The 12,747-nt window shown below is 37.8% G+C and overlaps 1 protein-coding gene across 1 annotated transcript in view; it reads right to left on the reverse strand.

Annotated features, from left to right (window-relative positions):
- SUGCT (succinyl-CoA:glutarate-CoA transferase) overlaps window positions 1-12,747 on the reverse strand; it is an 866,747-nt gene that overhangs the window by 770,208 nt on the left and 83,792 nt on the right. Inside the window, exon 7 of the mRNA XM_019710224.2 lies at window positions 5,479-5,570. Coding sequence (XP_019565783.2) covers window positions 5,479-5,570 — 92 coding nt within the window. The remainder of the gene's footprint in view (window positions 1-5,478; window positions 5,571-12,747) is intronic.

Consider the following 12,747-nt stretch of genomic DNA (forward strand, 5'->3'; position numbering starts at 1 on the left):
GAACTTCAAAAACATTATGTTGAGCAAAAGAAGCCAGACATAAAAAAGTACATACTGTAGAATTCTAACTATAGAAGTTCAAGAATAGGTAAAATTAGACTATAGTAGTAGAAATCAAAATAGTAGTTATCTCTAAGAGGAGGTGGTAATTCTTGGGAAGGGTATGAGGGAACTCTCTGGAGTATTGGAAATATGCTATATCTTGAACTTGGTGGTGTTTATCCAGATGTATATATCTTTAAAATATTATTGAACCACACCCTTAAGATTTTTCACTTTATTGTATAGAAATTATACCTCATTTTAATCAGACTTTTTAAAAATTGAGAAAGTATATTACCAATTGTATTTTTTTTTTAATGAGAAAGGACTATTTTGCTTGTTTTTTTAATGAATATTTCAAAAAGGATGCAAAAGAAAAGTGATAGCACTGATTGTCTCTAAGAAGAGAAGAAGATGGGGTGGGGGAAGAGGAAAGAAGATTAACATTGTCGACTCTTAGATAGGGTGACAAAAACAAGCCTGGTTTATGACTCAATGCTATCATATAGAGAGCCCTTTCACTCTTAAGAGTCCTGGTTTGTATGATTAAGCATATGGTGAACATATGTGTGTTTCTTATAGATTTAGTATTATGCTAATGTATTACCTCTTCAAAAACAAATAAAATATAAATTAAATATAATGCAGTATCCTTGGACAACAATGTAAGAGCATTTTCTTTTTGTATAGTTATTTGTGTTTCCTCAGTTTTTAAAAGGGGAGATAAATATCTAAGAAGTCTTGCTTGTAAACTTGATTTAATTCATCCTGCACACATGAGCCAAACTAATTTTATGAAGAACAGCTTTCATCATGTCATTCCCCTGGAGGAATTTCCCTAACTTCACTGTGAGCAAACAACATCCCAACTTGTTTATTTGACCTTGAAGACTTTCCCAAGTATGGCTTCAACCAACTTTCCCCACTACTCTGAAAACTTAACTCAGCTCTTCCGTAACTGGCCTATTGCTTTTCCCTAAGTATGCCTCATTCTTTCCTGCTTCCGTCTTTGCTCACAGTGCGATCTCCACTAGGGAATGTCTCAAGCCATCTGAATCCCATTGATCCTTCCAGGTACCATTCAACTCAAATCCCATCACTTAGCCACATTTATATTTTATTTATTCAAGTTATAATAAGTTCTCTCCAACAGATCCCATGTGAGCCATAAATTAGATTTTAAAGATTTTATTAATTAAATTTTGTTAAAAAACATTTTAAGTGCATTTGTTGTACTGGACATGAAGACATAAAGTTGACTAAGACATTGTCCCCACCCTGGAAGTTCTCACTGAAACAGCTGACAACTGCCACCATACCAATTTGCCCTCATATATCTAACCCTCTCATCTGCTTGCGAAGAACTTACTTCATTGCAAACATCACATGTGTAGACACACACACACACACACACACTCCCCAACCCCAGGCTTCTAGGATAATAAAACTCAAAGGCTTTCAAAGGTTGTTGATCCCTGTTAGAGGTCTTTTCTACCTTACACTTTTCTATATTGTTTGCTACATAATGATCTACAAGTACTTAACTTTATACGGTTTTCTATTATTTTCTAATTTTTCCATGAGTATAAATCTAAACTAGTCAAATAAATTGTTACTTATAGAGCAATTTATTAAATCCCTTATAGTATCTAATACAATACTACATACATATGGTCAATCCATCTTTGTTCATTGATTGACCAATATAACTCTTCTTGATGTTATAGATAAATTGTTACTTAGAGCATGTACTTGTATGACATATGTCTGAGTCACTTACTTTCCAGAATCTCTCATATTCACTCATTGATTTCATTCCCAACCACTATGCATTTTAAAAAGTTGATAGATAGATAGATAGATAGATATCCTTTAAGAGTAATAAATGGTTAGCATAGAGCCATGAACATAATTTTGTTTGAAACACATATTATACTTTAAATATACAGACCTTAATAAGTCATTAACTTCTGTCAAGAGTCTCTGAAAAAATACCTGCTGTCTACTTCCAATGCAAAGGTGTTTTTAATAATAACACCTCTCATAAAGCTTCCAAGTGTGACCCACAAACCATCTCCAGCATTAAATATACATACCATGGACTCCACCCACAGATCAGTATCTACAAGGGTGCAGCTGAGGAACCTGCAGATATGCCAAGCAAGTGCTGATTTTTAGTGTCCTACCTTACATTGGTAGTACATACTCGGAAGTGATGCTCATACACTTACTTTACTGAAACACAGAGAAGCTGTATGAGATGTTCAAGATCACAGAGCACAGTACCAGGTATTCACTTTTCCTTTCACTCAGCACATATATTAAGTGCTTACTAAGTGCCAGGCTCTGTTCTAGGCACAGATACAGCTTTGACCAAGCAAAGACCATGGTCTTCTGAGGCTCATATTCTCCTGGGGTCCATTTTCAGCAGCCAGTAAACATCACATAGGAGTGAATTAAATAGAGCCAGGCCTCCGGACTTAGGTCAGTCTTTTCTCACGACACCCAATGGCCTGCTCACTCCCCTGTACCCTGTCGTGTCAGTAGTGCGCAGAAGCAAGATGCAGGTACAGCAGAAGTCAGGACTCGCTCTTCAGGCAGCATGAAGAGTGGATATGGTATAGCTAGAAGGAGTAAAGCAGACCTGGGTTCCACGTCTGGCTTCAGTGCTTTATGCATCTGGCACTATGGGCAAGTGACCTAAGGCTTTAAGCTTCAGTTACAGAATTTATCAACACCTACCTGGAAGGATCAACATGAGGATCAAAATGTAACAGCATGTGTAAAACACCAAGCAATGGGCTAGCCAACACAGGTCCTCAATATCAGTTCCCTTTTCCTCCCTAATCAAACACAAATCTTACCTGACAACACCACAGCACACCTAAAAGGTTAGACTTTAGATGTAATAGAAGTCAACTGTAACTAGTTTGCTTCAATCTCATCATAAATTTTATCCTATATTATATATTTAGGTGATGCCCCTTTGGGAGAAAATGGTATTAATACTCTGTTATAGAAAATATATGCAATTTGTGTTTTTTTCATCATAATACTTGTCTATACTTTGGGAACATCACCCATTTTTCCAAGCAGAAATATATTAGATCATCACTAAAAATATGTCTATACAATAATGTATCTTCTCATCTCGTCAAACTCTTGATATGATAAGTTCATAAACACTAAGTTCAGCCACCACTCCTTACCTCTCCAACTTCATTTTGCCCTACTCTGCTACCTCACAACCATCAGATGACACTGGCATTCCTTGGGCTCCTTAAGCCTCCCAGACTCTCCAGCATTTCGATGTCATGCATGGTGTTGCCCTCTCGTCACCAGGCTAATGTCCAACTGCATCCCCCCTTAACTATCTGGTCCTCAGGGAAGCCTTCCCCGACCGACCATCCAGAAACCACTAGGTACACCGTACAAGGTGATGTGGCGAAGGCCTCCTAGAGGTACAGAAGCCTGGGTTCCCACCAGTCACATGACAACATGGAGTTAAGCTACAGCACAAATGAACAGCTGTGTAGCCAGATAAACGTTTCTATGTCACATGAGGTAGTTGGCAGTAGTGTGTCTGCACTGGCTAGTGAAAATATATGCCAGGGTTTTCAGAGCTGACCCCTCCTGCGCGCCCTCTGCAGAGGGTTGGGACATTGTGATCTATCGCTGATAACAGAAAAACAACTCCTTCAGGGGCGACTTGAAGCACGACCTGATTCTCTTCAATCTGCTTTTATCCTTTGCTATTGAACCACACTTTGCAGAGATTTTTGGAAGTATTACAATGGTCTGAGGCATGCTGTGATATATATTAATAGCACCCTGTATTTCAGAGCTCTTTTTACTTGTACTTAATGCTTATTTGCTGCTAATGTTTGTTTTCCCCAGTAAGGACTGTGCCCACCCTGTCATCTGCCAGAGCTCCCAGCATACAGAGGGAACTCATGTCCCCTACCACTCATTCAATCGATGAATTAAGAACTGGGAGATGTGTCCCATGTGAAACAAACACAGTTTATATAATTTAATACATGTAAAGTATATGAAATAATGTTTGGCACCTAGTAAGCGCCCAATCTATGGTGAGGTAGGACACAACTCACCCAGGCAGGATAACACAAGAGATAAAGTTACTGACTGGTAGGAGGCATGGCGAGCACACAGTGTGGTCACCCGGTCAGAGGACAGAGTGCAGTGCAGTAGGAGCTACAGCAACCCTTCAGCTCAGTCTTTTGTGTGTTCATTCATTTTCACGTTTGAATACACAAATGTAAAAGCCTCAGATCCTTTCATATATTCACAATGTAATTCAGTGCTCTGAAATAAAACCACCCACAATAATGACTTGTACATACAATAACTTCAGTGGGATAGAGCAAAGGGAAATAGATCCATGCTCCATTCTCTCAATGGATAGAATGAAGAGCAGTGCCCTTGAACATTTTAAGGGAAGGCCACACACATCTGTTTCTAAGACTTGTGAAAATGAAACAGCAGAGAAAGGAAGTACAAAAGACTTTATATTTCAAGTCACTGAAATCCGAACGCCTGCTTTAAAATTCATAAAAAAGAAGTAAAGGCTTTAAAAAAGAACACTTGGGGTCACTTTACCTATTTACCCTAATACTGCAGCAATATTTTCTGAAGAATTAACTGAAGAAAGTGATTCAGGGAAGAAACACCTACTGGGTAAAAAAATATTTAAGCCTACCAATCTAACTTGTTTTAGAAATGGATGTCTCTTAGTATTTTTATTTACTGGGTTTTCACACATTTTTTTCTTTTTAATTTAAGGACATTCTTACTATTTTCTCCCAGAGTGCATTTTCTAAGTCTTTGATTTAACCAACCACATTTTGGTTGCTTAAATACTTTTTGGGAACTTCCCAACCTATCATCATTGGAGAGAGATTATTATAAAAGCAAATAATTCTTTCATTGTCAGAATCTAATGCATATAACATCACACACAACCACACCTAAGGCATTAAGTAAGAAATTTTTAAATACATAACCTCTTAAAATATAGAAGAAGGAAAAGGAAACTCTCCACAGGCCACATGAAGGCACTCTGGTAGAATGGACATCTGTGGACTAGTCCAGGGGGTCATTCTACAAAAGCAGTATGCCTAAATCACATGGATGTGCCTATTTAAGCAGGAATAATACAATACACATAATACCTACTGTGTTTAACACTTTATTGCTTCTTGCTAAATAAAAAGAGTGTTATTTTCCATGGGGCCAAATTGATACTTAGGCTCAAGCACATTCATAATGAATACTTCCACTTTTAACAAGTCATTCACTTTCCCTGGCTTCTTTCTAAAAGTAACTCAACTATAAGCCTATGGGTTAGTAAAGATGTGACTCCCTTTAGAACGCCTGCGGAAAACAATTATGAGTAGTCTGAAGAAGGGTATGTACCTCAGGTCCTGTGATGTGCATCAGGCCAGAAACAGCGGAAGCCACCGCATCATAACCAGCTCGCTGACACAGTGGACCTGTCTGGCCATAGCCTAAAACGAGAACAGACATACTCAGCACCATGCAGGAGAGCAGCAATAGAACAGTGTGTTACAACCATCTGTATCCAGAAATCCTGCAGCATTTGGTTACTGTTATATCTACACATCCCCTGAAGGAGGCAGTAAACATTACAGTGTGTACCCCAGAAGCTTCGCAAAACACCTGCACGAATGTTTTGTCTGGCCTGAAGTGTCTTGAAATATTTTTATTTAGTTTCTAACATTTGAAAACCAGGAGATGGCACCAAAAAATGAAAATTTATGGCTTTTCTTGAAAAATCAGAAAGTAAATTCAAACTAGGTTCACATTCTTACACGGCAACAATCAGAGTTTAATAACAGCTCTCCCTTTACACAGGGCATAAATTCTCCAAGGCTGCAAGGTCTCCACCACTCACTCTTTTCTGCCTCATCCTCACTTCTCATTTCACTTACCTTCGCGACTCCTGCGGGTATTTATTGTTCTATACCAAACAATATACAAAGTAAAACAAAACAATGTCTCCCCAGGTTCTGTTTGCATGTTATCTCAAGTATACAAAGAAAATATAAACAATGATTAAAATCTTGAACATAAATAAAAGATTACATCTCCTAACAGTGCTTTTTAGATTACAGAGACAGTGAAAGTATACCTTTTTTTTTTTTTTTTTGGCATCAGCAAAAATCAAGAGAACACAAAAAGTATTTTCTCCTGCTTTCCTCAGCCCTGGCACTTATTGTTGAATAACAAGGTTAGTTACATCATGAGCTACATGAATCTGTTTCTAAACACCATGTGTCAATCAGAGAGTGGCCAGCTGAAAGCCTCTCATGCCCATCAGCTAGTTGCCAAAATTCCCCATACTCTGCTTTAGAACCATCAGGAAAGGGGTGGGTGCCTCAAGGCCTCTGCTCACTTCTCCAGCCACCTGGAGCACCGTCCCGCCATCGGCTCCATCTGTCCACATACCTCACTCCCTCCGTCCTGCACGGCTGCACTCACCTGTTTCCTTACTAGAGGGACCTTCCCTAAAGAACTCTTAGAAAAGAGCACTCTCATTCTTATTCCCTTTATCTGATTATACTTGTCTTCATAGCCCTTATCACAAGATACATAACGTAGTTTTTATTAATTTATTTTGCTTCCTCCCTATGAAAATACACACTCCAAGAATTCTTTTTCTATTCAATTCACTGTTGTATCCCCACCATCTAGAATAGAATCCAATAACATTTATTGCATGAATGAATGAATAAATAAATACTTGTTATATAAAAAACAATTTTTAAAAAAACAAGTAATCTGTAGAAAGTAAATTAATAAAGAAACCAAAGAGGATTTTTTCTATTTCGTTTTGCTCTGTTCTTGACCAAAATGGCAACACAGACGGCCCTTTCCCTCCTGCAATGGCCACACTGAACTTACAGCTACACATGGAGGAATTCTGTCTAAGAGAAATCCAGAAACTAGTTGAATGACTCCTACATACTGGGCAAGAGAAAATACCCACATCAAAATTGGGAGGAAAGGCTCAGAGACACTCTCGCCATTAACCCCTCTCCACAGTGCCAGACAATTGGGACGAACCCCCAACTCCCACTTTCTCTTAGGAGCAAATGGTTTCAACAGCACATTTAGTGTTCCAGTTTTTAGGCTCCCACCTAAGGGACAGGCCCCCAAAACTACTAGCTCTGACAGCCAGCAGTTTGGGTGACAAAACTGTCACAAACAAAGAAGTTGTTAATGGGCGCTGGAGCTGGAACCACAGCTAGGCCCCAGGGCTCAGAACACAAGGGGTAGGCCAACCATCATCCTCTCAGTCTCTCCCTGGTAAGCGTTTGATAGTGTACTTCATACGCTGCTACCTGAGGGCCTGACGCTAATTAACACACTTCTACGTGCTGACTGTGATCCTACCAGGAACCAGAAAGAAGCAACCGGCACTTCTCCCACCTTACCCCTCCAGCAATGCCAACAATAAAACCACATCACCAGCGTGTCTCTGGAAAGAACTTCTACACGTGTCTCTTGTTCCTCAACTTTTACAGCTACTGCCTGAGGGATAAGCTCCTGCATCACCTAGCTCTGACTGCCAACCTGGCATGCATTCACAAGTCCCACAGGACTACAGCAAACAAACAGGCAGTTTTTAACAGGCTCGGGAGCACCCCCACAGCTATACACCCAGTCTCAGTGCAGAGAGAGATGGCAAAAATGCCTGTCTCCCAGTTTCCCTCCAGAAGGAGTGTGACTGCAAGCTTCGGTAATTGTTGCCTACAGACCCAGCTTCTAATCAGCCTGCATCTAGGTGCTGACCACAAGCACCCTCTTTGGGACACTGATGGGTCTTCTCACATCGTCACTACTGAGAGGCATGAAGAGCAAAGACAGTGGCTTGGACAATTACAAAGGTTTGAGAGGCAACCAGGAGCTCTGGTTGGGCTCATCGACAAGATTCATCTCCCACACAAGACCAGAGACCAGTCTGTCAAGACTGGGAGAGATGGCTATTTTAGCCAATGCACAAAGCCAACACAGGAAGTCAAGGAAAATGAAGAAATCAAGGCAGTATGTTCTAAATAAAAGAACAAGACAAATCTCAGAAAATGATCATAGTGAAATAGAGATAAGTGATTTACCTGATAGTTAAAAATAAAACTTAATAATAAAGATGCTCACCAAGGCCAGGAAAGCAATGCCTGAACAAAGTGAGAACTGCAATAAAGAGATAGAAAATATTTAAAGTACCAAGCAGAAAGCAAAGAGCTGAAAAGTAAAATAACTGAACTGAAAAATTCAGTAGAGGGGTTCAAGAGCACTCTAGATCAAATGGAAGAAAGGAGCAGCAAATTAGAAGACAGGGGGCTGGCCCAGTGGCTCAGGTGGTCAGAGCTCTGTGCTCCTAACGCTGAAGGCTGCCGGTTCAATTCCCACATGGGCCAGTGGGCTCTCAACCACAAGAGATGGTGGGCTCTGCCCCTGCAACTAAAATTGAACATTGCACCTTGAGCTGAGCTGCCGCTGAGCTCCCGATGGCTCAGTCAGTTGGAGCGTGTCCTCTCAACCACAAGGTTGCCGGTTCGACTCCCACAAGGGATGGTGGGCTGCGCCCCTGCAACTAACAACAGCAACTGGACCTGGAGCTGAATTGCACCCTCCACAACTACGATTGAAAGGACAACAACCTGACTTGGAAAAAATCCTGGAAGTACACATGTTCCCCAATAAAGTCCTGTTCCCCTTCCCCAATAAAATCTTAAAAAAAAATTAGAAGACAGGACAGTGGAGTACACACATCCAGAAGAGCAAAAAGAAAAAAAAACCTGAGAAAATGTGAAGATAGCTTAGGGGACTTATGGAATATCAAATAGACCAATATATGCACTATAAGGGTCCCAGAAGAAGAAAAAAGAGAGAAACAGGCAAAAGCTTATTCAAAAAAACAATGGCTGAAAATTTCTCTGACCTGGGGGCAAAAAAACAGACATCTGTATCTAGGTAACCCAAAGAGTGCCAAATATGATGAATCTAAAGAGAGTCATACATAGACATTATAATTCAATTTTCAAAAGTTAAAGACAAAGAGAGAACCTTAAGAGCAGCAAGAGAAAAGCAACCTGTTACATACAAGAGAACCCTCATAAGACTATCAGCAGATTTTACAATAACCTTGCCGGCCAGAAGATAATGGGATAAGATATTCAAAGTGGTGAAAGAAAAAGAAAAAAACTACAAGCCAAGAGTACTATACCTAACAAAATGTCTTCAGAATTGAAGAAAAGATAAAGAGTTATCCAGATAAACAATAGTTGAAGGAGTTTATCACCACTAGACCAGCCTTACAAGATATGTAAAAGGGAGTTCTTCAAGCTTAAATGAAAGGATGCTAATTGTAACATTAAAACATGTGAAAGTACAAAACTTACTGGTAAACATAATATATGGTTAAATTCAGAATACTCTAATGTTATAATAGTGATGGGTAAATCACTTATAACTCTAGCATAGAGGTTAACATACAAAAGTATTAAGACTGCCTATAACTACAACAATTTGTTAATGGATACACAATATAAAAAGATGTAAATTGTGACATCAAAAACATAAAATGTCGAGGGTATAAAAATGTAGAACTGTTGTATACATTTGAAGTTACGCTGTTACCACCTTAAGATAGATTGTTGTAAGTATACTTTATGCCAACTCATAGTAACAACTCAAAGCAAAACCCTGTAGTAAATACACAGAACATCAAGAGACAGCAATCTAAGCATGCCACTACAGAAATCAGCAAATCACAAAGGAAGAAAACAAGAGAGAAAGGAGCAAACCAGGAAATAACTAACAAAATGGCAATAATAAGTCTATACCTATCAATAATTACTTTAAATGTAAATGGACTAAATTGTCCAATCAAAAGACACTGAATGGCTGAATGGATAAAACAAACAAGATTCAACTATATGCTGAAGTGAGACAAGAGACTCACTTCAGTTTTAAGAACACAGACTAAATGTGAGGGATGAAAAAATATATTCCATGCAAATGGCAACTAAAAGGAAGCAGGAGTAGCTGTATTTATATCAGATAAAATATACTTTAGGACAAAGACTGTAATAAGAGACAAAGACAGTCATTATATAATAATAAAAGGGTCAATCCAACAAGAGGATGTAATACTCATAAATATTTATGCACCCAACGTAGAAGCACCTAAATATGTAAAGCAAATATTAACAGACTTGAAGAGAGAAAGAGGCAGCAATATAGTAACAGTAGGGGAGTATAATATCCTACTTTCAATAATGGTTAGATCATCCAGACAGAAAATCATAAGAATATATTGGACTTAAACTACACGCTTAACCAGATGGATTCAACAAACATTTATAGAACATACCATCCAACAGCAGCAAAATACACATTCTTCTCAAGCACACATGTAACATTCTCTAGGCTAAATCATGTTAGGCCACAAAACAAGTCTTAATAAATTTAAGAAGACTAAAATCACATCAAGCATCTTTTCTGACCATGATGGTATGAAACTAGAAATGAATTACAAAAAACCTAAAAAATTCACAAATATGTGGAGATTAAACAACATGCTACTGAACAACCAATGGGTCAAAACAGGAATCAAAAAATACTTTGAGACAGATGAAAATGGAAATACAACATACCAACACTTATGGAGTGCAGCAAAGGCAGTTCTAAAGGGGAAGTTCATTGCAATAAATTCCTACATCATGAAACAAGGAATCTCAAATAAACAGGTTAACTCTACATGTCAAGGAACCAGAAAAAGAAGAACAAATGAGGCCCAAAGTTGGCAGAAAGAAGGAAAGAGCAAAGATCAGAGTGGAAATAAGTGAACTAGAGATTAAAAAGACAATAGAAAAGATCAATGAAACTAAGCTGGTTCTTTGAAAAGACAAATAAAATAGGTAAACCTGTAGCTAAACTCATCAAGAAAAGAGAGAGGATTCAAAAAAATAAAATCAGAAATATAAGAGGAGATATTACGACTGATGCCACAGAAATACAAACGATAATTGATTAGTATGAACAATTACACGCCAATAAATTGGACACCCTAGAAGAAATAAATTCCTAGAAACATATAACCTCCCAAGACAGAATCATAAAGAAATAGAAAATCTGAACAGACCAAATTCTAATAAGGAGATTGAATCAAGAATCAAAAGAACCATCAAACAAAAGTCCAGGAACAGGTAGCTTTACTGGTGAATTTTACCAAATATTTTTAAAAGAATATCAATACTTTTTAAATTCAATAAATAGAAGAAGAGGGAACACTAACCTCATTTTAGGAAGCCAGCATTCTCCTGACACCAGAACCAAACAAGGGCACTACAAGAAAATTATAGGCCAGTATCCCTGATAAACATGGACATAAAAATCCTCAAAATATTAGTAAACTGAATTCAACAGTATATATAAAGGATCAAAGAGCATGATCAAATGGGATTTATTCCAGTGATGCAAGGATGGTTCAACATGCACAAATCAATCAATGCAATACACCACATTAACAAAATGAAGTATAAAAAAATCATACGATCATCTCAATAGATGCAGAAAAAACATCTGACAAAATCCAACACCATTTTGAGATAAAAACACTCAACAAGAAAAAAAAGAAAACTCTCAACAAATTGGACATAGAGGGAATGTACCTCAGCCATACGTGACAAACCCACAGCTAACATCATCCTCAGTGGTGAAAGATTAAAAGCTTTTCCTCTAAGATCAGGAACAAGGAAACAGTGTCCATTCTCACATTTCTACTCAACATAGTACTGAAAATACTTGCCCAAGAAATGAGGCAAGATCAAATAAATGAAAAAAAAAGAAGTAAAATTGTCTCTGTTTGCAGAAGACATGATCTTATATAGAGAAAACCCTAAAGACTCCACCAAAAAAACCTTTAGAACCTATAAACAAATTCAGTAAAGTTTCAGGATATAAAATCAACACATAAAAGTCAATTGCATTTCTATACACTACCAATGAACTATCTAAAAGAGAAATTAAGAAAGCAATCCTATTTACAATATATCAAAAACAATAAAATACTTAGAAATATATTAATAAAGGAGATGAAAGACTTGTACACTGAAAACTATAGTACATTGATGAGAGAAATTGAAAAAGACACAAATAAATGGAAAGATATCCCATACTCTTGGATTGGAAGAATTAACATTGTTAAAATGTTCATACTACCCAAAGTGACCTATAGATTCAATGCAATCTCTATCAACATCCCAATGGCACTTTTAGAGAAATAGAAAAATAATCCTAAATTCACATGGAACCACAGAAGACCGAAAATAGCCAAAGCTATTGAGAGCAAGGAGACATCACACTTCCTGATTTCAACATACATTACAAAGCTACAGTAATCAAAACAGTAGGTGGTGAAGGCATAAAAACAAATATATAGACCAATGGAACAGTATAGAGCCCAGAAATTAACCCACACATATATGATCAATCAATTCTTGGCACAAGAATGCCAAGAACACACAATGGAGAATGGATAGTCTCTTCAATAAATGGTGTTGGGAAAACTAGATATCCACATACAAAGGAATGAAATTAGATCCCTATCTTACACCATATATAAAACTCAACTCAAAATGAATTAAAGACATAAAG

This window comes from Rhinolophus sinicus, linkage group LG09 (assembly GCF_036562045.2).
Source record: "Rhinolophus sinicus isolate RSC01 linkage group LG09, ASM3656204v1, whole genome shotgun sequence".
In the NCBI taxonomy this organism is placed as follows: Eukaryota; Metazoa; Chordata; class Mammalia; order Chiroptera; family Rhinolophidae; genus Rhinolophus; species Rhinolophus sinicus.